Raw genomic sequence first — 23,817 nt, 5'->3', positions numbered from 1 at the left:
CGGCGATTTGCGGTCGGAAGATTAGGGGTTAATTATTTTAAGTAGCTTGCGGCGACGTTGTGGGGGGCAAGTTAGGGGTTAATAGATATAATACAGGGGTCGGCGGTGTTAGGGGCAGCAGATTAGGGGTACATAAGTATAACGTAGGTGGCGGTCGGCAGATTAGGGGTTAAAAATTTTAATCGAGTGGCGGCGATGTGGGGGGACCTCGGTTTAGGGGTACATAGGTAGTTTATGGGTGTTAGTGTACTTTAGGGTACAGTAGTTAAGAGCTTTATAAACCGGCGTTAGCCAGAAAGCTCTTAACTCCTGCTATTTTCAGGCGGCTGGAATCTTGTCGTTAGAGCTCTAACGCTCACTGCAGAAACGACTCTAAATACCAGCGTTAGAAAGATCCCATTGAAAAGATAGGCTACGCAAATGGCGTAGGGGGATCTGCGGTATGGAAAAGTCGCGGCTGAAAAGTGAGCGTTAGACCCTTTAATGACTGACTCCAAATACCAGCGGGCGGCCAAAACCAGCGTTAGGAGCCTCTAACGCTGGTTTTGACGGCTACCGCCGAACTCTAAATCTAGGCCTTACTATGAGCTAGATTACAAGTGGATCGCTAATTTATAGCGCGCTGGTAAATGGTCAAATTCACCCGTTTATGGGCGCGCAATAAATAACCAGCCATTACAAGTGGCTGGTTATTGCTACCGCAAGTTCACAGTAGCAATTAGCACTCCGAAAATTAACCAGAGATCAGATCTCTGGTTAATTTTCAAAATATCACCCAACTGCCCCCAAAATAAAGTATATTGTAGTTTTTTAATTAAAAAATGTAGCGTTTTTTTTTTAAATTACGGAAACAAAACTGCACAAAGCAGTTTTTAGGGGCTAAAGTTGGCCGGTGGGGGGGGTGCTAGAAAAAAAACAACAACACTGAAAAGTGCTTTTACATTGCAGTCTATAGGGACTGTGTTATCCCTGTAAATATATATGCATATGCTTATATACATATATATTTATGTATTAATATGTGTCTATACATATATATTTAAATCTGCTGCCCATCGCTGTGCGACTTACCCCCTTGCTGTGCTATTCTCTCATGCTCTGTCTATGGAAGTGTGCTCTATTGAGCAAAAAGCTTACAATGGGATCACACAGATTTACGCAACATTTAGCCACAAATCAACATGCGCTATCCAGGTTCTGAACCAAAAATGGTCCGGCTCCTAAGTTTACATTCCGGCTGTTCAAATAAAGATACCAAGAGAACAAAGAAAAATTGATAATAGGAGTAAGTTAGAGAGTTGCTGAAAATTGCATGCTCTATCTGAATCATGAAAGAAAAAAAATTGGGTTTCATATCCCTTTGATATATGTTCTAAGAAATAGGATGTGCAAATGCTACCTGTTGCTGTAGGTGTTTAAGTAATTTGCAGGAAAGAAAAGCATTATCTGGATAGGCACAGTTACCTCAAAAATCCCTTTATTAATAGGCATTAACCCCTTAATGACCGAGGACGTGCAGGGTACATCCTCTAAAAAACCCAGATGGGAACCGCTACACTACAGAAAATTTAATTTTAAAAGTGGGTAAAAGGGGGGGGGGGTATATATGTTAAAAAAAACATCAGTCAGGGGTGGGGGTTGGTCTGCAGGGGGGGAAGCTACACTACAGAAAAAATCATTAAAAAAAAAACATATTTTTTTTGCAAACTGGGTACTGGCAGACAGCTGCCAGTACCCAAGATGGCCCCCAATAAGGCAGAAGGGGAGGGTTAGAGAGCTGTTTTGGGGGGGGGATCAGGGAGGTTGGGGGCTAAGGGGGGATCCTACACAGCAGCATATGTAAAAATTCAAAGATACCTTTTTATTTTAATACTGGCAGACTTTCTGCCAGTACTTAAGATGGCGGGGACAATTGTGGGGTGGGGGAGGGAAGGGAGCTGTTTGGGAGGGATTAGGGGGGGTGATGTGTCAGATGGGAGGCTGATCTCTACACTAAAGCTAAAATTAACCCTGCAAGCTCCCTACAATCTACCTAATTAACCCCTTCACTGCTAGCCATAATACACGTATGATGCGCAGCAGCATTTAGCGGCCTTCTAATTACCAAAAAGCAACGCCAAAGTCATATATGTCTGCTATTCCTGAACAAAGGGGATCCCAGAGAAGCATTTACAACCATTTGTGCCATAATTGCACAAGCTGTTTGTAAATAATTTCAGTGAGAAACCTAAAATTGTGAAACATTTAACGTTTTTTTTAGTTTGATCGCATTTGGCTGTGAAATGGTGGCATGAAATATACCAAAATGGGCCTAGATCAATACTTGGGGTTCTCTACTATACTACACTAAAGCTAAAATTATCCCTAGAAGCTCCCTACATGCTCCCTAATTAACCCCTTCACTGCTGGGCATAATACACGTGTGGTGCGCAGTGGCATTTAGCAGCCTTCTAATTACCAAAAAGCAAAGCCAAAGCCATATATGTCTGCTATTTATGAACAAAAGGGATCACAGAGAAGCATTTACAACCATTTATGCATTAATTGCATAAGTTGTTTGTAAATAATTTCAGTGAGAAACCTAAAGTTTGTGAAAAAATTTGTGAAAAAGTGAACAATTTTTTTTATTTGATCGCATTTGGTGGTGAAATGGTGGCATGGAATATTCCAAAATGGGCCTAGATCTTCTAAAAAAATATATACATGTCAATGGATATTCAGGGATTCCTGAAAGATATCAGTGTTCCAATGTAACTAGCGCTAATTTTGAAAAAAAAAGTGGTTTGGAAATAGCAAAGTGCTACTTGTATTTATGGCCCTATAACTTGCAAAAAAGCAAAGAACATGTAAACATTGGGTATTTCTAAACTCAGGACAAAATTTAGAAACTATTTAGCATGGGTGTTTTTTGGTGGTTGTAGATGTGTAACAGATTTTGTGGGTCAAAGTTAGAAAAAGTGTGTTTTTTTCCAATTTTTCCTCATATTTTATAAAAAATTTTTATAGTAAATTATAAGATATGATGAAAATAATGGTATCTTTTGAAAGTCCATTTAATGGCGAGAAAAACGGCATATAATATGTGTGGGTACAGTAAATGAGTAAGAGGAAAATTACAGCTAAACCCAAACACCGCAAAAATGTAAAAATAGCCTTGGTCCCAAACGGACAGAAAATGGAAAAGTGTTGTGGTCATTAAGGGGTTAAACTATATTACTATTAAGCCCTATCATGCACACAGAAACAAATAGTTCAGCTACATTACGGGATCCTTTCTGGCAAAGACCCTAGTACTGATGTTGCTAAAATATTTTTAAAGATTTTTAGCAAGAGAACTAGGGGCCGTTTTATTAAGGGCCAAACGGCCCCTGATGCCCCTGTTTCCGCGCAAGCCTTCAGGCTCACTGGAAACAGCAGTTATGAAGCAGCAGTCTTAAGATCACTGCTCCTTAACTGGTCCACCTGCTCTGAGGCTGCGGACATCAATATGCCCGATCCTATACGATCGGGCTGATTGACACCCCCTGCTAATAGGCGATTGGCCGCGAATCTGCAGGGGGGGCATTGCACAAGCAGTTCACTAGAACTGATTGTGTAATGTTAAATGCCGACAGCGTCCCATGTCCACCAAACAATGATAATTCAGCCCCCTAGTCTCAAACAGCTGTCTTTCTGGACACCTAGGTGTCATGTGAGCTACTACACAGTAAGATAAGCACAAGGCACCAGACAATATAACAAAGAAAACAGGGAAAAACAAAAAGGGCTGCATGTTTCAGCTCATTTACTAGTGTTTGTCAAGATTCAAGTGATCAATAAAGTAAAAAAAAAAAAATCTTTTGCCATATTGTTTTCAATAAAAATACATTCATTACATTTTCTTGAGTCTATGAAATTTCAGACAATATTTTGAGCATGTCCTGCTCTTAAAGGGACACTGAACTCAATTTTTTTTTCTTTTGTGATTCGGATAGAGCATGACATTTTAAGTAACTTTCTAATTTACTCCTATTATCACATTTTCTTCATTCTCTTGGTATCTTTATTTGAAATGCAAGAATGTAAGTTTAGATGCCGGCCCATTTTTGGTGCACAACCTGGGTTGTTCTTGCTGATTGGTGGATAAATTCATCCACCAATAAAAAAGTGCTGTCCACAGATCTGAACCAAAAAAAAGCTTAGATGCCTTCTTTTTCAAATAAAGATAGCAAGACAACGAAAAAAAAATTAATAATAGGAGTAAATTAGAAAGTTGCTTAAAATTGCATGCTCTATCTGAATCACAAAAGAAAAAAAATTGGGTTCAGTGTCCCTTTAATCATGTCTGTTCTTTTTTTCTCTCTCTTCTGTCAGCTTCACAGCATGCAAAACTGTTACTTCTCTTTTTATATAGCATTTGCCTTTCTGACTGATATTATCATTTAAGTAACTGACCTTATTTTTTTCTGTTATATTCTGCAAATTGGTGACAGATATAAATTAGCTTTTGCAATTATAAAACAGTCACTGTGTACAAGGTTTTTCTGCAATTTGTCCTATCTGAACGAAGTTTAAATAGTGTGACCAGATGTCCTGGGGTTTTAAAGGGACAGTCTAGTTAAAATGAGCTAATTTCATCTTTCAGATAGGGCATGCAGTTTTAAACAACTTTCCAATTTACTTGTATCATCAAATGTGCTTTGTTTTCTTCATATTCTTTGTTGAAAATTAAACCTAGGTTGGCTCATATGTTAATTACTAAGTCCTTGAAGGTTCTTGAACTACTTTTTAAAAGGACAGTGAGGTCAAAATTAAACTTTCACGATTTACATAGAACATGCAATTTAACAAAAATCTTTCAAATGTATTTGTATCATCTAAGTTGTTTTATTCTCTTGGTATCCTTTGTTTAAAAGCATACCTAGGTAATCTCAGGAGCAGCAATGCACTACTGGGAGCTAGCTGCTGGATTGGTGGCTGTACATACAGTATACGTCTCATGTCACTGGCTCTCCTGATGTGTTCAGCTAGCTAGTGCATTGCTGCTCCTGAGCATACTCTTCAATAAAGTATACAAATTTGAAAAAATAAGTTAATTGGAAAGTTTTTAAAAATTGCATATTCTATCGGAACCATAAAAGTTTAAAAGCCTCTTATCATTTGCTCACTAGATATGTTCAGAAAGTTCCAAAGAGTGCATAGCAGCTCCATTAACAAAGGATACCAACTGAATGATGCAGATCTGATAATAGAAGTAAACTGGAAAGTTGTTTAAAATTGCATGTTTTATCTTAACAATTAAATAACAAATATTCATATCCCTTTTAGCTAAGCATAAATAACATGTATGGGTATGAAATGTTGAATTTAATATCCCTTAACTTGGATGAGGCTGAATGATTTCAGTTATGATCAAACAAAGAAATTCCAAAACCCTGACACATATTTAACAAAACAAAGGGAAGTCATCCCCGATTTTGCTGGAAAAGGCAAAAATTCTATTGTCTCCTAGCTGACCTTGTTGTCTATATTATAGAAGGAGGTAACTGGCTGGGAGTGTGCTTAGAGCATATTATAAAATTTAAATCAAGGAAAAAACCCTATTAAGAGAATAGGGAAAAGTATGCTCTTTCTACACATAAAGTATATATTTTTCCACTTAAAATTTAACTTTTACTAGTTATAGTTAAAAAGGCAGCAGAAATAGAAGTTGTATCTAGCGTGCCAGGAAATAGTTAAAAACACAACTCTGTAACTATGACTTGTATAAAGTACTTCAATGTTGCTGATTTTATGTTGTCTATCACATATGAGTAGGAGGGGAAAAATGAACGATATTAGGTAAATGTAAGAGCCTCTATTTAGGAACTGTGTCCTGTATTGCCCTATATTAGGGTAGATAAGTCACTTTTTTTTACTCTAAATATGCTATATATTCCTTCCCCATCCTTCCCACAATATGTCCCAAATGTTACTACAAATGTTACAACAGATGAAAATATCAATTAGTAAATAGTCTGAAATTAACAGAGTGCAGTTAAAATAAACACAAAGCCCCTGATGCGGTCGCGTTTCACTTGTACGCTTCCTCAGAGGGGAAGTAAATTAGCACATTTTTTGACAAATACTATAATGTAGCCAACAGAAGATATAAAAACAGAAACTTTACTGAAACAAAACTCTGATACCCACACATATAAAATCCAAAACAGGCTTGCACTCTCAGGAACTTTTCATAATCTGCTTTATTGTACACAACATTAAAAAGGACACCCCCTGTTTATTTTTATGCACAATAAAGCACATTTTGAAAAGTTCCAGAGAGTGCAAGCCTGTTTTGGATTTTTTATGATATTTGCCTGCACCAGGGTTGCTGTTTTGGTGATGAGAGTGCGCTTTCTATTAACTATATATAAATAATACCAAAATATATTGTAATTATTACAGCAAAACGTTTGATCCCCTAAAATGTCCATCTGTGTTTAAAAAAATATATGATTTGAGTTTACTAGCAAGTAACTAAAATGATTTTTATATATAGAAAGTAAAACTACCTATATATATATAACGTTTAACTACTTCATGCCGTTCTAACAGTGCTGGGCTTTAACGCCGTTAGGACGGCATGGAATATCCTACCTTATATGGCATCCTGCAGCCTCCTCTTTTCAGGAAATTAAAAATTATATTAGAGGCATGCCTAGCAGCCTAGGCATAGGCAGTCCCCAATGATCTGATTTCGGCCTTGTAATTACGTGATCAGATTGATGATCATGTAACTTAAAATTTCCAGTAAGTGTTTAGATCGGAACTTTGTTCTAATCCTAGCACTACCCCCCCCCCCCCCCCCCAGCATAAAGAGGTATTAAACTGATCTGTTAATAGCAATGAATGGCAGCAATGTTACATATAAATAAACACATAACATATTCAGGCACAAAGCGCAAACAAATACATTTACTTAACTTAACTAATTCATAGAGAGTGCACTATGCACAATGATTCCATCAAGGTTGCTCTAATTATTATTTAAAAAAAACAAAAAACAACAAAAAAAAACACAGACACAGAGAGGCAAAACCAGTTAAAGCTCTTTAAAGGGACAGTAATGTCAAAATTAAACACTCTTAATTCAGATATAGCAGGCCATTTTTTGCAACTTTACAATTCACTTCTATAATCTAATTTGCTTTGCTCAATTGGGATCCTTTGTTCTCGTGCGGCACCAACCATCTGGAATGCACTTCCTAGAGCTGTCAGACTCTCCCCTAACCTTTCCTCCTTTAAATGCTCCCTAAAGACCTTTCTGTTCATGGAAGCCTATCTCCAAATCAGTAACAAATGAATTCTACCTGCCTAACTGCTACCCCATCTAACTCCACACTGACATCATTCTCACCTTTGCAGTCCCCACCTCCTGTTTCTCACCCTCCTACCATGTAGATTGTAAGTCCCACGGGAACAGGGCCCTCAATTCCCCCTGCATTTGTTTGTTAAACTTTGTCTGGTGTCTTTTATATTGTATTGTACTGTACTTTTATCTTTGTACCCATGGACAGCGCTGCGGAATCTGTTGGCACTTTATAAATAAAGAATAATATTAATAATAATATCTAGGTAGCACAGGAGCAGCAATGCACTACTGATAATTGGTGGCTGCACATATGTCTCCTGTCACTGTCCTCTCCTGATGTGTTCAGCTAGCACTCAGTAGTGCATTGCTGCTCCTCAGCCTACTCTTCAACAAAGTATACAAGGACAATTAAACAAAAAAATAAAAACAGAAGTTAATTGGAAAGTTGTTAAAAATTGCATTTTCTATCGGAATCATAAAAGTTTAATTTTGAGATTACAAATTGATCATTGGTTGCTATGGACAACTTCACATGCCTTCTCCAACATGAGAGCAAAATGTAGCTTTATTAAAGGGACAGTCTACACCTTAGTCATCTTAAAGTCTTATCTTAGATTAAGCTGTAAATAGCCTCCTGCACCTTTTCTGTATCATGCAGCAGTAACAGTAAAAAAGCTATTTTAAAATTAATATTGTTTCTGGCTACATTGAAATGGCTGCCAAGTTCTGCTCACTGATGACATCATAATCTTGGCTTCATATAGGGATGGGCAAATGTTTTGCAACATTTGAAAACTGAAACGAATTTTAACACATTCGTTCAAATCGAATTTCAGATGTTGACATAACATTCTAACATTCGATTTTCGAATGTTCAGTTTCAAATTTTATGATTACATTTGAAAATATACGTTTTGAAAAATTCAAATTTATATATTTGGAATAGTATTTCTAATGCTTTCTTTAAATGTAATATTCAAATTATGCAATATTCGATCGAAATAGAAAGATTCAAATTGATATATTTGTATCTATTATGTATCAATTTACTAGATTCCCTACCACATGAACTTTTGAACTTCTGAATAGTATTTGTTAAAACGAATGTTAAATTCGAAATTTCGCATGTGGACATTTGATCTAATTATAAACATTCGAATTCGAAAGTGACATTCGAAAACTGTAAATAGCATTCAATTATAGAATTTTTAAGAATATTTGTTTGTATCAACATTCGGATTTGTAATTCGAATTTCGGTAATAACATTCATTCTAACATTGGATTCGGAAATTTACACTTTCGCCCATCCCTAGCTGCATATGGCATCCAATCAAAAAGACTTACTAGTTGAATTTAACATGCTGTCAATGCTATTTAGCAGAGTGCCTAGATGCAGCCCAGATCATGATGTCATCAGTGGGCAGAGCTTGGCAGTCATTTCAAAGTGACCAGAAACAATATTCATTCTAAAATAACTTTTTTTACTGTTTCTGCTGTATAATATAGAAAGGGTTGCAGGAGGCTATTTGCAGCTTAATCTAAGGTAAGACTTTAAGATGACTAAGGTGTAGACTGCCCCTTTAAGGGCAAAAACATTGAAAACTGTAAAAAACATTAAAATAACCTTCTTTAGATGTAAAAAGGAAAATAAAAATACTATAAAGCCCCTATATATCAAGCCTATGACCCAGTTTAGTATATTTAAATGTTAGAATATTTGTGATATAGCAGTATGTTAGTCACACATGTAACTCCTGCTTACCAAGGACATTCATGCCGCCCTTGAATTCCAGTTTCTTCTGGGTCACCATGATGGGACTGCTGTTTATTTCGGTCATGCTGCTATTGGACAGAGATGCGTTGACAGACACGCCGGTAACATTTATAGGTTTGATTTCCTCAAATAGTGAAGGAGCCACTGGGACTTTCTTGGATACAGTCTGAATCTGAAAAGTGAATATGTTATTGCAGTCACTTCAGACAATGTAGGCGTGTCCCTAAACTACGCCAAAGACTAAATAAGAATTGCTCAATTACTTCAGCAGATAATTATGATCATGTATAGAGAGGATATTGACTGTACTAGAGGTCACTCCTTTTCTGTCCAAAAATACTTAAAGGAACTTTCCATAAACTTTTCTGTAGTTCTAAATCTCCATAAAAGTTTGCTCAATAAAGTTGCTAAAAAAATAAAATAAAGGATGTTTTGCCTTGTTTTTAAACTCTGAGATTGGTATGACAATCTCGGATCATTGTAAGCATGTGATTGGTGTTTATAGTTGCCTGTAAATCTGTAAGTTTAACAAGGGCCAAATGGCGCTGAATGTAATTGTTTCCACGGGAGCCTTCACGCTCGCCGGAACCAGGAGTTATGAAGCAGTGGTCTTAAGACTGCTGCTCCTTATCTCGTGCACCTCCTCTGAAGCAGGAAGACATCAATCCACCCGATCTGCAGGGGGCGGCATTGCACAAGCAGTGCACTCGAATTGCTTGTGCAATGATAAATGCCAACAGTGAATGCTGTTGGCATTTATCAATGTGCGGCGGACATGATCCGCTACTGTGGACCATGTCTGCTTGCACTTTGTTAAGTCGGCCCCATTGGATGTATTCCCAGATTGCAACATTTGAGGTTTTAATAGTACCAAACTCAAAGGTAAAATAAAGCTTAGCAGAGTCCCAGAATAGTTTGCATTGGAAAGTCCCTTCAAGCTTAGAGAAAGTGTAATTATTACTAACTACTAGGAACACAAATAGTATACAGTATGTAGGCTTCATACCTGATTATTCTTGTTACTAACAGTTCTTAAAGTTTGCAACTGTAGTATAATTTAAGCCATAATTTAAGTAGGTAAGAGTTTAAAAAAAAATGTACAAAAAACTTAATCTTAAGCTTAACCTTTTATCTTTACTGAATTAAATTGTATATGACTGTTAAATGGGCATTAAAAGTATATGTAACCCATTTTGTTTTCATGATTAAGATTATGCAACTTTCCAATTTACCTCTATTATCTCATTTGTTTTGTTCTCATGATATCCTTTGTTGCAAAGTGTACCTATGTAGGCTCATTAGCTGCTGATTGGTGGCTGCACATATATGCCTGCTGTCTGGCTCACCAATGTGCATTGCTGTTTCTTCAACAAGAGAATGAAACAACTTAGATAACAGATTTAAATTGGAAAGATGATTAAAATTGTTTTCTCTATCTGAATCATGAAAGACATTTTTTTCATGCCCCTTTAATATAAAAGAGCAGCAATGTAATGAAAGGGTTAATTGAAACATAATTGTTTTTGTAATTTTTAAGAATGACTAGCTAACATTTTGTTACCAAATCCCATGTAACATTTAAGAGAGTTCCATCTTGCGGCAGTATATCAGTCTATATTTTTGCTTTTCGAAATTGGGCAGTGGGTTTTTGAAATTAAAATGAATTTAGTTGTCTAGGTAAGAGATGCTCAAGTCATCAACCATATAAAAATAGTGTAATTTAGCTCAATTCTGTAAGTAAGATTAATCATTTCTAACAACGTCATAGAAATAAATATTTTTTTAAATGTTCTAATGTAATCCCCTTTAGGTTTAACACACTTCTAAAAAAAGATGTTACAACATTTTTATGCCTTCCAAAAATTTGTTCTTGATTGTCCAGCCAAATATGAACAGCTGTTATCACTTTATCATCACTGTTAAATCGTGTTCCTCACAAGTTATCGTTCAAACATGGAAACAGGTGATAGTCACTCAGTTAATATGGGGGTGATCCAGCAATACAAATGCAAGCTTCAGTAATTGCAGCTATGGCAATAAAGGACTTTTACACAGGAACATTGTTTTGTTGGAACAGCACGTTCCAACTCACCTTGCCACATCTCCTCTCTTTAATTGCTTTTCTGAATTTTACAGTCAGTAGTAGTAATCTGTTATGATCATCAAAATTCCCTCTGCATCCCAAAACCCAGATGCCTTAACCTTGCCAGCTCTCACATAGACATACAATTTAAGAGGGGAAGGGGGATAATCATAGTGCTTCCACTGCTTGCATTTTACTTTTGTCTCAGAATTAAATGGTTGTATCCACACCTTATCAATAGTGACAAATTGCCTATAGAAATTGTAAGCATTTCTTTTTAATTTTTGTCAGAATTTCTTGTGAACTCACTATCTCTTCTACTATGCAGTCAACCCTCAGGATACCCTTTGTAATGATAATATTCTAATGTCCAAAACATCCACTGAGCCTATGCACTGTCAGTCTTTGGTCAGCCATCATCATATTATGTATATATTCAATGAAATTAAGGAGAAAAAAGAGGGCGCTAAAAGCTAAGTTCTCACCACACTTAGTCAAATAACAAGGAATAAAAATAGAAAATGATTACCTTTACTCACAGTTAATACAATTACAACATTACACATAAAAAATGAATAATAAGATAGAAGGGACGTCTCCCTTATAAAATTGGATTACCACCTTAAAAAATGTAAAAAATGTGGAAAGAGAAATATTTAACGTTAAAATGCTTGAGCGTTTAAAAGATGCAGCAGAATTGATACAATGTTAATATCGTTGTTGAGTCAGATCTTCACAGTATTTGTAACATAGTTTCTTGTGTTAACTGATCGAAAAAAGTGTTACAGTTCAGCAAATAATGTCAGCGTGGAGTTGGTATAATAGGATTTTTCATCAGAGTTAGGCGATCATGTTAAACACCTTATTGTCAGGTTATACTCACACTCTTCCAGATGACTCTAATAACGGCTTGATAGTTTACACTTTAGGAGATTATCAGAAATGAACAGTATCTCCAAAGTGTTAGTAACTTTTCTTGCTTGCTTGAGTCGGCTGAACCAGGTCAGCGTGATTGGAAACTGCTTTCTTTGCTCCAAAATTCCTATGTTTGGATCGGCTGAACCCGGTCAGCGTGATTGGAGACAGCTTGTTTTTTCAGCTTGTTTTTTCAGACCTCTAGGTGTCCAATATTTCAGGATTCCAGGAGGATAATGACAGTCCACAGACCCGCACTTAGCGTGAATCACGCGCGGGCTCCAGAGTAAAACTAGGTACCTAGATTTAAGATAGAGTAAAGTCTTTTGTTGGGAACAACACAAGTAAGTCTACGCGTTTCACCCGATAGGGCTTTTTCAAGATACTGGTTAGTTCCCGGGGCAAGGTTTAAATAATCATTGGATTGTGTTCATTGGTTGTGAGTTTTTCCAATTAAAGGTGGAATTATGACCAAGCTTATTTATACTTAAGGTGGTATATTATCTTCGTTAAAATTAGGTCATCCGTAAAAGCTGATGCACATAATGTTTATAGAAATTTATCGCGCTCAAACTTGGAAATATCATAACAAATGTTTGAATATTCAGTTAAGGTGGTGGAATTCGATTAAGGTGGTAAATCCAAAGGTGGTATTTTATAAAAAATTAGTGAGATTCATATTTATTGAAATGGACAATTTAATCATCTAGTACATAAAGAAGACAAATGGTCATAGAAATTATCTATTAAAATTCTTTAGGCATCAGCTTATCATCGTTGGGCATTAGATGGTATTAGGGAATAAAGAATGATTTTTATTGTATACAGTCTTGTAATAAATTCTTCAAACTATGAAACCTTATATTAATTACTAACTATTGTAAAATTCTTTTTTTAAAAATCTAAAATTCTAAAAAATTATTTATCTTTTATATATTTTTTAAAAAAGGTTCATTATAGAGCCGGTTCTTTATAGGATTTAGGATATTTTCTTTATAAATATATTATATCTTAATTCCTAAAAAAGGGGATAGGTCTATCTCTGAATTGAGACCTCGGGGGAAAAGGGTATCAAATTTATAAATTAGTTCAGCTTCTTTTTTAAGTAATTTGTTTTCGAAGTCCCCTCCTCTCCAATCTCCTCTGACCTTACATATTCCCCAATATTTTAGATGTTGTAAATTATTTTTGTGGATCTCTCTAAAATGTTTATATAAGTGGGTGTCTAGATTCCCTTTTTCAATATTACAGAGATGTTCCCTGATCCTGTCACGTAAAAATCTGGTGGTCTCTCCAATATAAAATAAATCACACGAACATTTTAAAAGGTATATAATGCCTTTGTGAGAACATCTTATGGTATCTTTGATTTTAAAATCTATATTTGTCCCTGTTATCTGAATGGAGCTAATTTTGCTACTATACCTGCAAGCCCTACATGAAATGCAGGGAAAGAAACCCTTTAGATTATTCCCTCTGAGATCTTGGTCTACCATAGTGACAATGTCTTTCTTTAGGACACTAGGAGCTAGAATTTGCTTTAGGTTTCTGGCTTTTCTAAAAATAATTTTAGGTTTGTATGCTAGAAGATCTCCTATCAAGGGATCTTTTTTAACTATGTGCCAGTGTTTTGTAATTATTTTGCGTAATGTTTGATGATCGTCATTATAATTAGTTATTAGTGCTACATCATACTCATTTTTATCCCTGATGGCTGATGTGTTTTTCTCTTTATATTGTAAGAGAGAACTTCTCTCCGTTGTTTTAGCTCTAATCATGGCTCCTTCTAGTTCTTGCTCACTGTACCCTCTTTCGTAGAATCTCTGTTGGAGGACATTCACCTGGGTCTCAAAGTCTGTATACCTCGAGCAATTTTTCTTAATTCTAAGGTATTGACCTATGGGTATATTGCCTTTCCATCTTTCATGGTGGCAACTCTTCTTGTGTACATACCCATTACAGTCTACTTGTTTGAAGAATGTTTTAGAAGCTAGACTCCCATCATCAACGAATAATTCTAAATCTAAAAAAGAAATGGAAGTTTTACTGTATTGGTAGGTAAAATGAAGACCCTTATCATTGGTATTCATCGCTTGAAAGAACAATTTCAAGTTTTCTTCCGAGCCTTTCCATATTATTAGTATATCATCTATATACCTCTTGAAGAGCACGAGGTCCACGCCAAATTCATGTGACATAAGGAATTGATTCTCCCAGTCTCCCATGAATATGTTAGCGTAACTTGGCGCGAACCTCGTGCCCATCGCGGTACCCTCTAATTGAAGATAGTATCTACCATTGAATTCGAAATAATTGTTTTCTAATATAAATTTTATTCCTTTTAGAATAAACTTTCTAAGATGATTATCCATATCTTTATCTAATTCCAGAGTGTTTTCGATGGCCCTTAGGCCCTGTTCATGATCAATGATCGTGTAAAGGGATGTAACGTCACTGGTTGCAAGGAAGTAATTCTCTTCCCATTTAATTTTTTCAACTAGTTGTAGTACTTGGGTGGAATCTTTTAAATAGGTATTAAGATTTTTAACATATTTCTGAAGAAATATATCCACATATCTGGAAAGGTTAGATGTTATAGAGCCTATTCCAGATATGATGGGTCTCCCCGGAGGATTTGTAAGGTCCTTATGTATTTTTGGGAGGAAGTAAAAGATGGGGGTTCTTGGAAATTCAGGATACAAGTAATTGAATTCATTGTCATTAATGGTACCCCCATCCTTTCCCTCCTCCAAAATGCAAAGTAAATTTTTCTTAATCTTATTGATCGGGTTCAGTTCTAGTATTTTGTATGTTTTGGGGTCACTCAAAATTCTGTTTGCTTCTGTTATATAATTAGTTTTGTTCATAATAACAACTCCCCCACCCTTATCAGCTGGCTTTATAATTACGTCTTTATCTTTCTGTAGTTTATCTATAATTTCTTTATCTTTTTTTGATAAATTAAAATTGGGCCTCGATTTTTTCGGGTTAAATTCTTTTAAATCTTTTAAGACCATCTTTTCAAAGGTTTCTATGTTAGATCCTTTAGCGTATGAAGGATAGAATTTGGATATGGGTCTAAGGTTGGTATGGGTTCTTTTATCATCATTATCTGTTACAATTTTGGGGAATTTGGATGGATTTGTCTGTCTTTCTATAGGATTTTTCAAGAAATAACGTTTTAGTGTTAACTTTCTGATAAATTGTTTTATATGAATATGGGTATTGAATTTATTCAGAGTAGTGGTTGGAGCAAATGATAAACCTAATGATAATATCCTTTTTTCATCATTATTCAATTCTTTATTACTCAGGTTAAAAATACCTGTGTTACCAGTATTTATCTCACTCTCTTTGCCTCTCCTTCTATTCTTTCCTCCTCTTTGTCCTCTAATTGCCTTTTTTTTAGATTTGATGGGGTGTAAAGTTTCTCTCTTTTTTCTAGAGCTGCAAGGTTCTTTGAGGTGCCCTCCCTCGGAGGGCTGTTGCCTAAAAAATCTTTCTCATTATTGATTATCCCGATCTCACATTCATTGTCTAAGGTTGCAAATCTATTGCTGGTTTCTAAATGCCAACTATCCATCCTCGATCTATTTCTCCTATTGTCATAATATTCATCATTTGAGTCATAGTATGAATTTCTTTGTTGTCTTGTATTTTGCCAAACATTATGATTATTGTGATTTCTATTCTCATAATATTGGGATCTGTACCCATTCCTGTATGTATCCCTAAAGTTTTGTGGTATTCTATTGCCATAATAATTTGCAGAATTTTCATGGTATGATCTATTTGGATAATTAGGGTTGTGGCGATATTGTTGGAAAGGAACCTTATCTCTATGTGTCCCGTAATTAGAACGGTCCCTCCAGTTGGTGTTGGATTGATATTGTTCAGGATATTGTGTGTCATATACATTCTCAAGCTGGCCACTTTGTGTGTTTCTATTCCCATATATCTCAAAATGTTTATTTCTAGGTATATTAGGTGGTATGTGGCCTCTAGAGTGTTGCCTGTTAATATGTTTATGTTTATCCCAATCATCTGATTGTGTATTTACTTTATTAGCATTTTCAATTCTGTCTTTTAATTCTTTAGTTTGTTCCAATAAATCATTCCTATCTCTTTCTAATTTCTTCCATTTAGTGTCTAGTAGGCCATGTTTTAGTTCTATCAATTTATTTACTAGAATATTCTGCCTTTCTTTAAAATTAGGATGTTCTCTCTTATTTTCTAATTGGTTTTTGAGATCTGTAATTTTAGTGTTAATTTCCTCTAAAGTTTCATTACGTGATTTTTTTATAATTTCAATCAATTTTAGTGAAGTCTCTTTTAGTGCCTGATCCCATTCTTTTTGGTGTGTTTGTTTTAAAGTGAATGTGCATGCTTTCTTGAATTTCAGGCCTCTAGGAATTATGTTTAAATTCGTGTATTTTTCTAAAAAGACCAATTCCATTTTTTGTTTGATTTCTTTTACCATTAATTTGTCTAGTTCATTTACTAGTTGGTGAAAATCTAAAAGATTGCTTTGTGGGCGTTCCTCAGTGATATGAGTGTTACTTAATTCAGATAATAAATTTTCTCTGAATGAAAAAAGTTCAGAGTCCATAGTGAAAATAAAGTGGAGAAGAACAAGTGCTATGTGCGGTTACTACAAAATAGAAGTTAATAAATAAAGGTTATATGACTATAAATATGTGCAAAAAGCTGCTATACAGAGGGGAAAGTAAAAACAGAGGAACACAGGAGTATAGCGCTAATAGCTAAAAGAGAACAAGGCCACTCTAAAACAGTCACCCCAGGACTGTCACGAATAAAACAAAATTAAGGAGAAAAAAGAGGGCGCTAAAAGCTAAGTTTTAACCACACTTAGTCAAATAACAAGGAATAAAAATAGAAAATGATTACCTTTACAACATTACACATAAAAAATGAATAATAAGATAGAAGGGACGTCTCCCTTATAAAATTGGATTACCACCTTAAAAAATGTAAAAAATGTGGAAAGAGAAATATTTAACGTTGACATTATTTGCTGAACTGTAACACTTTTTTCGATCAGTTAACACAAGAAACTATGTTACAAATACTGTGAAGATCTGACTCAACAACGATATTAACATTGTATAAATTCTGCTGCATCTTTTAAACGCTCAAGCATTTTAACGTTAAATATTTCTCTTTCCACATTTTTTACATTTTTTAAGGTGGTAATCCAATTTTATAAGGGAGACGTCCCTTCTATCTTATTATTCATTTTTTATGTGTAATGTTGTAATTGTATTAACTGTGAGTAAAGGTAATCATTTTCTATTTTTATTCCTTGTTATTTGACTAAGTGTGGTGAGAACTTAGCTTTTAGCGCCCTCTTTTTTCTCCTTAATTTTGTTTTATTCGTGACAGTCCTGGGGTGACTGTTTTAGAGTGGCCTTGTTCTCTTTTAGCTATTAGCGCTATACTCCTGTGTTCCTCTGTTTTTACTTTCCCCTCTGTATAGCAGCTTTTTGCACATATTTATAGTCATATAACCTTTATTTATTAACTTCTATTTTGTAGTAACCGCACATAGCACTTGTTCTTCTCCACTTTATTTTCACTATGGACTCTGAACTTTTTTCATTCAGAGAAAATTTATTATCTGAATTAAGTAACACTCATATCACTGAGGAACGCCCACAAAGCAATCTTTTAGATTTTCACCAACTAGTAAATGAACTAGACAAATTAATGGTAAAAGAAATCAAACAAAAAATGGAATTGGTCTTTTTAGAAAAATACACGAATTTAAACATAATTCCTAGAGGCCTGAAATTCAAGAAAGCATGCACATTCACTTTAAAACAAACACACCAAAAAGAATGGGATCAGGCACTAAAAGAGACTTCACTAAAATTGATTGAAATTATAAAAAAATCACGTAATGAAACTTTAGAGGAAATTAACACTAAAATTACAGATCTCAAAAACCAATTAGAAAATAAGAGAGAACATCCTAATTTTAAAGAAAGGCAGAATATTCTAGTAAATAAATTGATAGAACTAAAACATGGCCTACTAGACACTAAATGGAAGAAATTAGAAAGAGATAGGAATGATTTATTGGAACAAACTAAAGAATTAAAAGACAGAATTGAAAATGCTAATAAAGTAAATACACAATCAGATGATTGGGATAAACATAAACATATTAACAGGCAACACTCTAGAGGCCACATACCACCTAATATACCTAGAAATAAACATTTTGAGATATATGGGAATAGAAACACACAAAGTGGCCAGCTTGAGAATGTATATGACACACAATATCCTGAACAATATCAATCCAACACCAACTGGAGGGACCGTTCTAATTACGGGACACATAGAGATAAGGTTCCTTTCCAACAATATCGCCACAACCCTAATTATCCAAATAGATCATACCATGAAAATTCTGCAAATTATTATGGCAATAGAATACCACAAAACTTTAGGGATACATACAGGAATGGGTACAGATCCCAATATTATGAGAATAGAAATCACAATAATCATAATGTTTGGCAAAATACAAGACAACAAAGAAATTCATACTATGACTCAAATGATGAATATTATGACAATAGGAGAAATAGATCGAGGATGGATAGTTGGCATTTAGAAACCAGCAATAGATTTGCAACCTTAGACAATGAATGTGAGATCGGGATAATCAATAATGAGAAAGATTTTTTAGGCAACAGCCCTCCGAGGGAGGGCACCTCAAAGAACCTTGCAGCTCTAGAAAAAAGAGAGAAACTTTACACCCCATCAAATCTAAAAAAAAGGCAATTAGAGGACAAAGAGGAGGAAAGAATAGAAGGAGAGGCAAAGAGAGTGAGATAAATACTGGTAACACAGGTATTTTTAACCTGAGTAATAAAGAATTGAATAATGATGAAAAAAGGATATTATCATTAGGTTTATCATTTGCTCCAACCACTACTCTGAATAAATTCAATACCCATATTCATATAAAACAATTTATCAGAAAGTTAACACTAAAACGTTATTTCTTGAAAAATCCTATAGAAAGACAGACAAATCCATCCAAATTCCCCAAAATTGTAACAGATAATGATGATAAAAGAACCCATACCAACCTTAGACCCATATCCAAATTCTATCCTTCATACGCTAAAGGATCTAACATAGAAACCTTTGAAAAGATGGTCTTAAAAGATTTAAAAGAATTTAACCCGAAAAAATCGAGGCCCAATTTTAATTTATCAAAAAAAGATAAAGAAATTATAGATAAACTACAGAAAGATAAAGACGTAATTATAAAGCCAGCTGATAAGGGTGGGGGAGTTGTTATTATGAACAAAACTAATTATATAACAGAAGCAAACAGAATTTTGAGTGACCCCAAAACATACAAAATACTAGAACTGAACCCGATCAATAAGATTAAGAAAAATTTACTTTGCATTTTGGAGGAGGAAAAGGATGGGGGTACCATTAATGACAATGAATTCAATTACTTGTATCCTGAATTTCCAAGAACCCCCATCTTTTACTTCCTCCCAAAAATACATAAGGACCTTACAAATCCTCCGGGGAGACCCATCATATCTGGAATAGGCTCTATAACATCTAACCTTTCCAGATATGTGGATATATTTCTTCAGAAATATGTTAAAAATCTTAATACCTATTTAAAAGATTCCACCCAAGTACTACAACTAGTTGAAAAAATTAAATGGGAAGAGAATTACTTCCTTGCAACCAGTGACGTTACATCCCTTTACACGATCATTGATCATGAACAGGGCCTAAGGGCCATCGAAAACACTCTGGAATTAGATAAAGATATGGATAATCATCTTAGAAAGTTCATTCTAAGAGGAATAAAATTTATATTAGAAAACAATTATTTCGAATTCAATGGTAGATACTATCTTCAATTAGAGGGTACCGCGATGGGCACGAGGTTCGCGCCAAGTTACGCTAACATATTCATGGGAGACTGGGAGAATCAATTCCTTATGTCACATGAATTTGGCGCGGACCTCGTGCTCTTCAAGAGGTATATAGATGATATACTAATAATATGGAAAGGCTCGGAAGAAAACTTGAAATTGTTCTTTCAAGCGATGAATACCAATGATAAGGGTCTTCATTTTACCTACCAATACAGTAAAACTTGCATTTCTTTTTTAGATTTAGAATTATTCGTTGATGATGGGAGTCTAGCTTCTAAAACATTCTTCAAACAAGTAGACTGTAATGGGTATGTACACAAGAAGAGTTGCCACCATGAAAGATGGAAAGGCAATATACCCATAGGTCAATACCTTAGAATTAAGAAAAATTGCTCTAGGTATACAGACTTTGAGACCCAGGTGAATGTCCTCCAACAGAGATTCTACGAAAGAGGGTACAGTGAGCAAGAACTAGAAGGAGCCATGATTAGAGCTAAAACAACGGAGAGAAGTTCTCTCTTACAATATAAAGAGAAAAACACATCAGCCATCAGGGATAAAAATGAGTATGATGTAGCACTAATAACTAATTATAATGACGATCATCAAACATTACGCAAAATAATTACAAAACACTGGCACATAGTTAAAAAAGATCCCTTGATAGGAGATCTTCTAGCATACAAACCTAAAATTATTTTTAGAAAAGCCAGAAACCTAAAGCAAATTCTAGCTCCTAGTGTCCTAAAGAAAGACATTGTCACTATGGTAGACCAAGATCTCAGAGGGAATAATCTAAAGGGTTTCTTTCCCTGCATTTCATGTAGGGCTTGCAGGTATAGTAGCAAAATTAGCTCCATTCAGATAACAGGGACAAATATAGATTTTAAAATCAAAGATACCATAAGATGTTCTCACAAAGGCATTATATACCTTTTAAAATGTTCGTGTGATTTATTTTATATTGGAGAGACCACCAGATTTTTACGTGACAGGATCAGGGAACATCTCTGTAATATTGAAAAAGGGAATCTAGACACCCACTTATATAAACATTTTAGAGAGATCCACAAAAATAATTTACAACATCTAAAATATTGGGGAATATGTAAGGTCAGAGGAGATTGGAGAGGAGGGGACTTCGAAAACAAATTACTTAAAAAAGAAGCTGAACTAATTTATAAATTTGATACCCTTTTCCCCCGAGGTCTCAATTCAGAGATAGACCTATCCCCTTTTTTAGGAATTAAGATATAATATATTTATAAAGAAAATATCCTAAATCCTATAAAGAACCGGCTCTATAATGAACCTTTTTTAAAAAATGTATAAAAGATAAATAATTTTTTAGAATTTTAGATTTTTAAAAAAAGAATTTTACAATAGTTAGTAATTAATATAAGGTTTCATAGTTTGAAGAATTTATTACAAGACTGTATACAATAAAAATCATTCTTTATTCCCTAATACCATCTAATGCCCAACGATGATAAGCTGATGCCTAAAGAATTTTAATAGATAATTTCTATGACCATTTGTCTTCTTTATGTACTAGATGATTAAATTGTCCATTTCAATAAATATGAATCTCACTAATTTTTTATAAAATACCACCTTTGGATTTACCACCTTAATCGAATTCCACCACCTTAACTGAATATTCAAACATTTGTTATGATATTTCCAAGTTTGAGCGCGATAAATTTCTATAAACATTATGTGCATCAGCTTTTACGGATGACCTAATTTTAACGAAGATAATATACCACCTTAAGTATAAATAAGCTTGGTCATAATTCCACCTTTAATTGGAAAAACTCACAACCAATGAACACAATCCAATGATTATTTAAACCTTGCCCCGGGAACTAACCAGTATCTTGAAAAAGCCCTATCGGGTGAAACGCGTAGACTTACTTGTGTTGTTCCCAACAAAAGACTTTACTCTATCTTAAATCTAGGTACCTAGTTTTACTCTGGAGCCCGCGCGTGATTCACGCTAAGTGCGGGTCTGTGGACTGTCATTATCCTCCTGGAATCCTGAAATATTGGACACCTAGAGGTCTGAAAAAACAAGCTGAAAAAACAAGCTGTCTCCAATCACGCTGACCGGGTTCAGCCGATCCAAACATAGGAATTTTGGAGCAAAGAAAGCAGTTTCCAATCACGCTGACCTGGTTCAGCCGACTCAAGCAAGCAAGAAAAGTTACTAACACTTTGGAGATACTGTTCATTTCTGATAATCTCCTAAAGTGTAAACTATCAAGCCGTTATTAGAGTCATCTGGAAGAGTGTGAGTATAACCTGACAATAAGGTGTTTAACATGATCGCCTAACTCTGATGAAAAATCCTATTATACCAACTCCACGCTGACATTATTTGCTGAACTGTAACACTTTTTTCGATCAGTTAACACAAGAAACTATGTTACAAATACTGTGAAGATCTGACTCAACAACGATATTAACATTGTATCAATTCTGCTGCATCTTTTAAACGCTCAAGCATTTTAACGTTAAATATTTCTCTTTCCACATTTTTTACATTTTTTAAGGTGGTAATCCAATTTTATAAGGGAGACATCCCTTCTATCTTATTATTCATTTTTTATGTGTAATGTTGTAATTGTATTAACTGTGAGTAAAGGTAATCATTTTCTATTTTTATTCCTTGTTATTTGACTAAGTGTGGTGAGAACTTAGCTTTTAGCGCCCTCTTTTTTCTCCTTAATTTTGTTTTATTTGTGACAGTCCTGGGGTGACTGTTTTAGAGTGGCCTTGTTCTCTTTTAGCTATTAGCGCTATACTCCTGTGTTCCTCTGTATATATTCAATGGCAAGAGACAATCAAATAACAAGAGGGGCCACTTGAGTGTATAAATAAAGGCAAATCACTGATATAACTTTTGCTAGGTGACTAGGGCCAGGAGCATCTCCACATGACTTTCTTCCCAGCTTTAACTTCGAACACCACTTTGTAACTGTGGGGTAAGATGGAACTGAGGCTTCTATGAACCATATTCTAATGGATTTCTGAGTTAAGTTTTCTCCAACAAGTATTCCACAATATTAACTTTTGTTCTATTATCTATAAATTTCTCTACAGCTTACCCAAAATTTCCTGTAGGTAAGAAAAAGTCAATGTCAGACACTTACAATTTGTCATCTGCACACAAAATATAAAATACACAATATAAAACACACAATATAAAACACACAATATAAAACACAAAATATAAAACACACAATATAAAACACACAATATAAAACACACAATATAAAACACACAATATAAAACACACAATATAAAACACAAAATATAAATCAATATACTTCCACTGCAGTAATGTAAAGCCAACATTTCTCATATTGGATTACGACTTAAAGATTTTCCTTCATATACACAGGGAAATTAGAATAATACTCCTTTACATCTAACTAGGCTTGTTAATTGGTTTAGTTACAAACAAATGCACAAACTAATGTAAGGAAAACAAAGAAATACTGATGAAATTCATCAGTATTCATTTCCTTTAAATTAGCTGTAATATGTTAAATACTTACCTCTAGCACACTGGAGAGCCGTGCTAATCCCGATCCTTCTTTATGGGGCCCCTGGTGGCTCTTATAGGAAGCCTAGCATGCTGGATCCCAAGGCCTCCATTAAAGGAGAAGGTCCTTTAACGCAGGACCTGGAATCCAGGAAGGCCCTCCTATTAGCATGGCCCAGGGCTGTATAAAGAAGAATTGTGATTAGCGCGGCTCT

The 23,817-nt window shown here is 34.9% G+C and overlaps 1 protein-coding gene across 1 annotated transcript in view; it reads right to left on the bottom strand.

Annotated features, from left to right (window-relative positions):
• The window catches only part of LOC128638085 (excitatory amino acid transporter 2-like), a 248,886-nt gene that overhangs the window by 113,950 nt on the left and 111,119 nt on the right, over nt 1-23,817 (bottom strand). The window contains exon 4 of the mRNA XM_053689947.1: nt 9,097-9,280. Coding sequence (XP_053545922.1) covers nt 9,097-9,280 — 184 coding nt within the window. The remainder of the gene's footprint in view (nt 1-9,096; nt 9,281-23,817) is intronic.

Source organism: Bombina bombina, chromosome 8, assembly GCF_027579735.1.
Source record: "Bombina bombina isolate aBomBom1 chromosome 8, aBomBom1.pri, whole genome shotgun sequence".
Lineage (NCBI taxonomy): Eukaryota > Metazoa > Chordata > Amphibia > Anura > Bombinatoridae > Bombina > Bombina bombina.
This window is presented reverse-complemented; position numbering and strand designations above follow the sequence as displayed.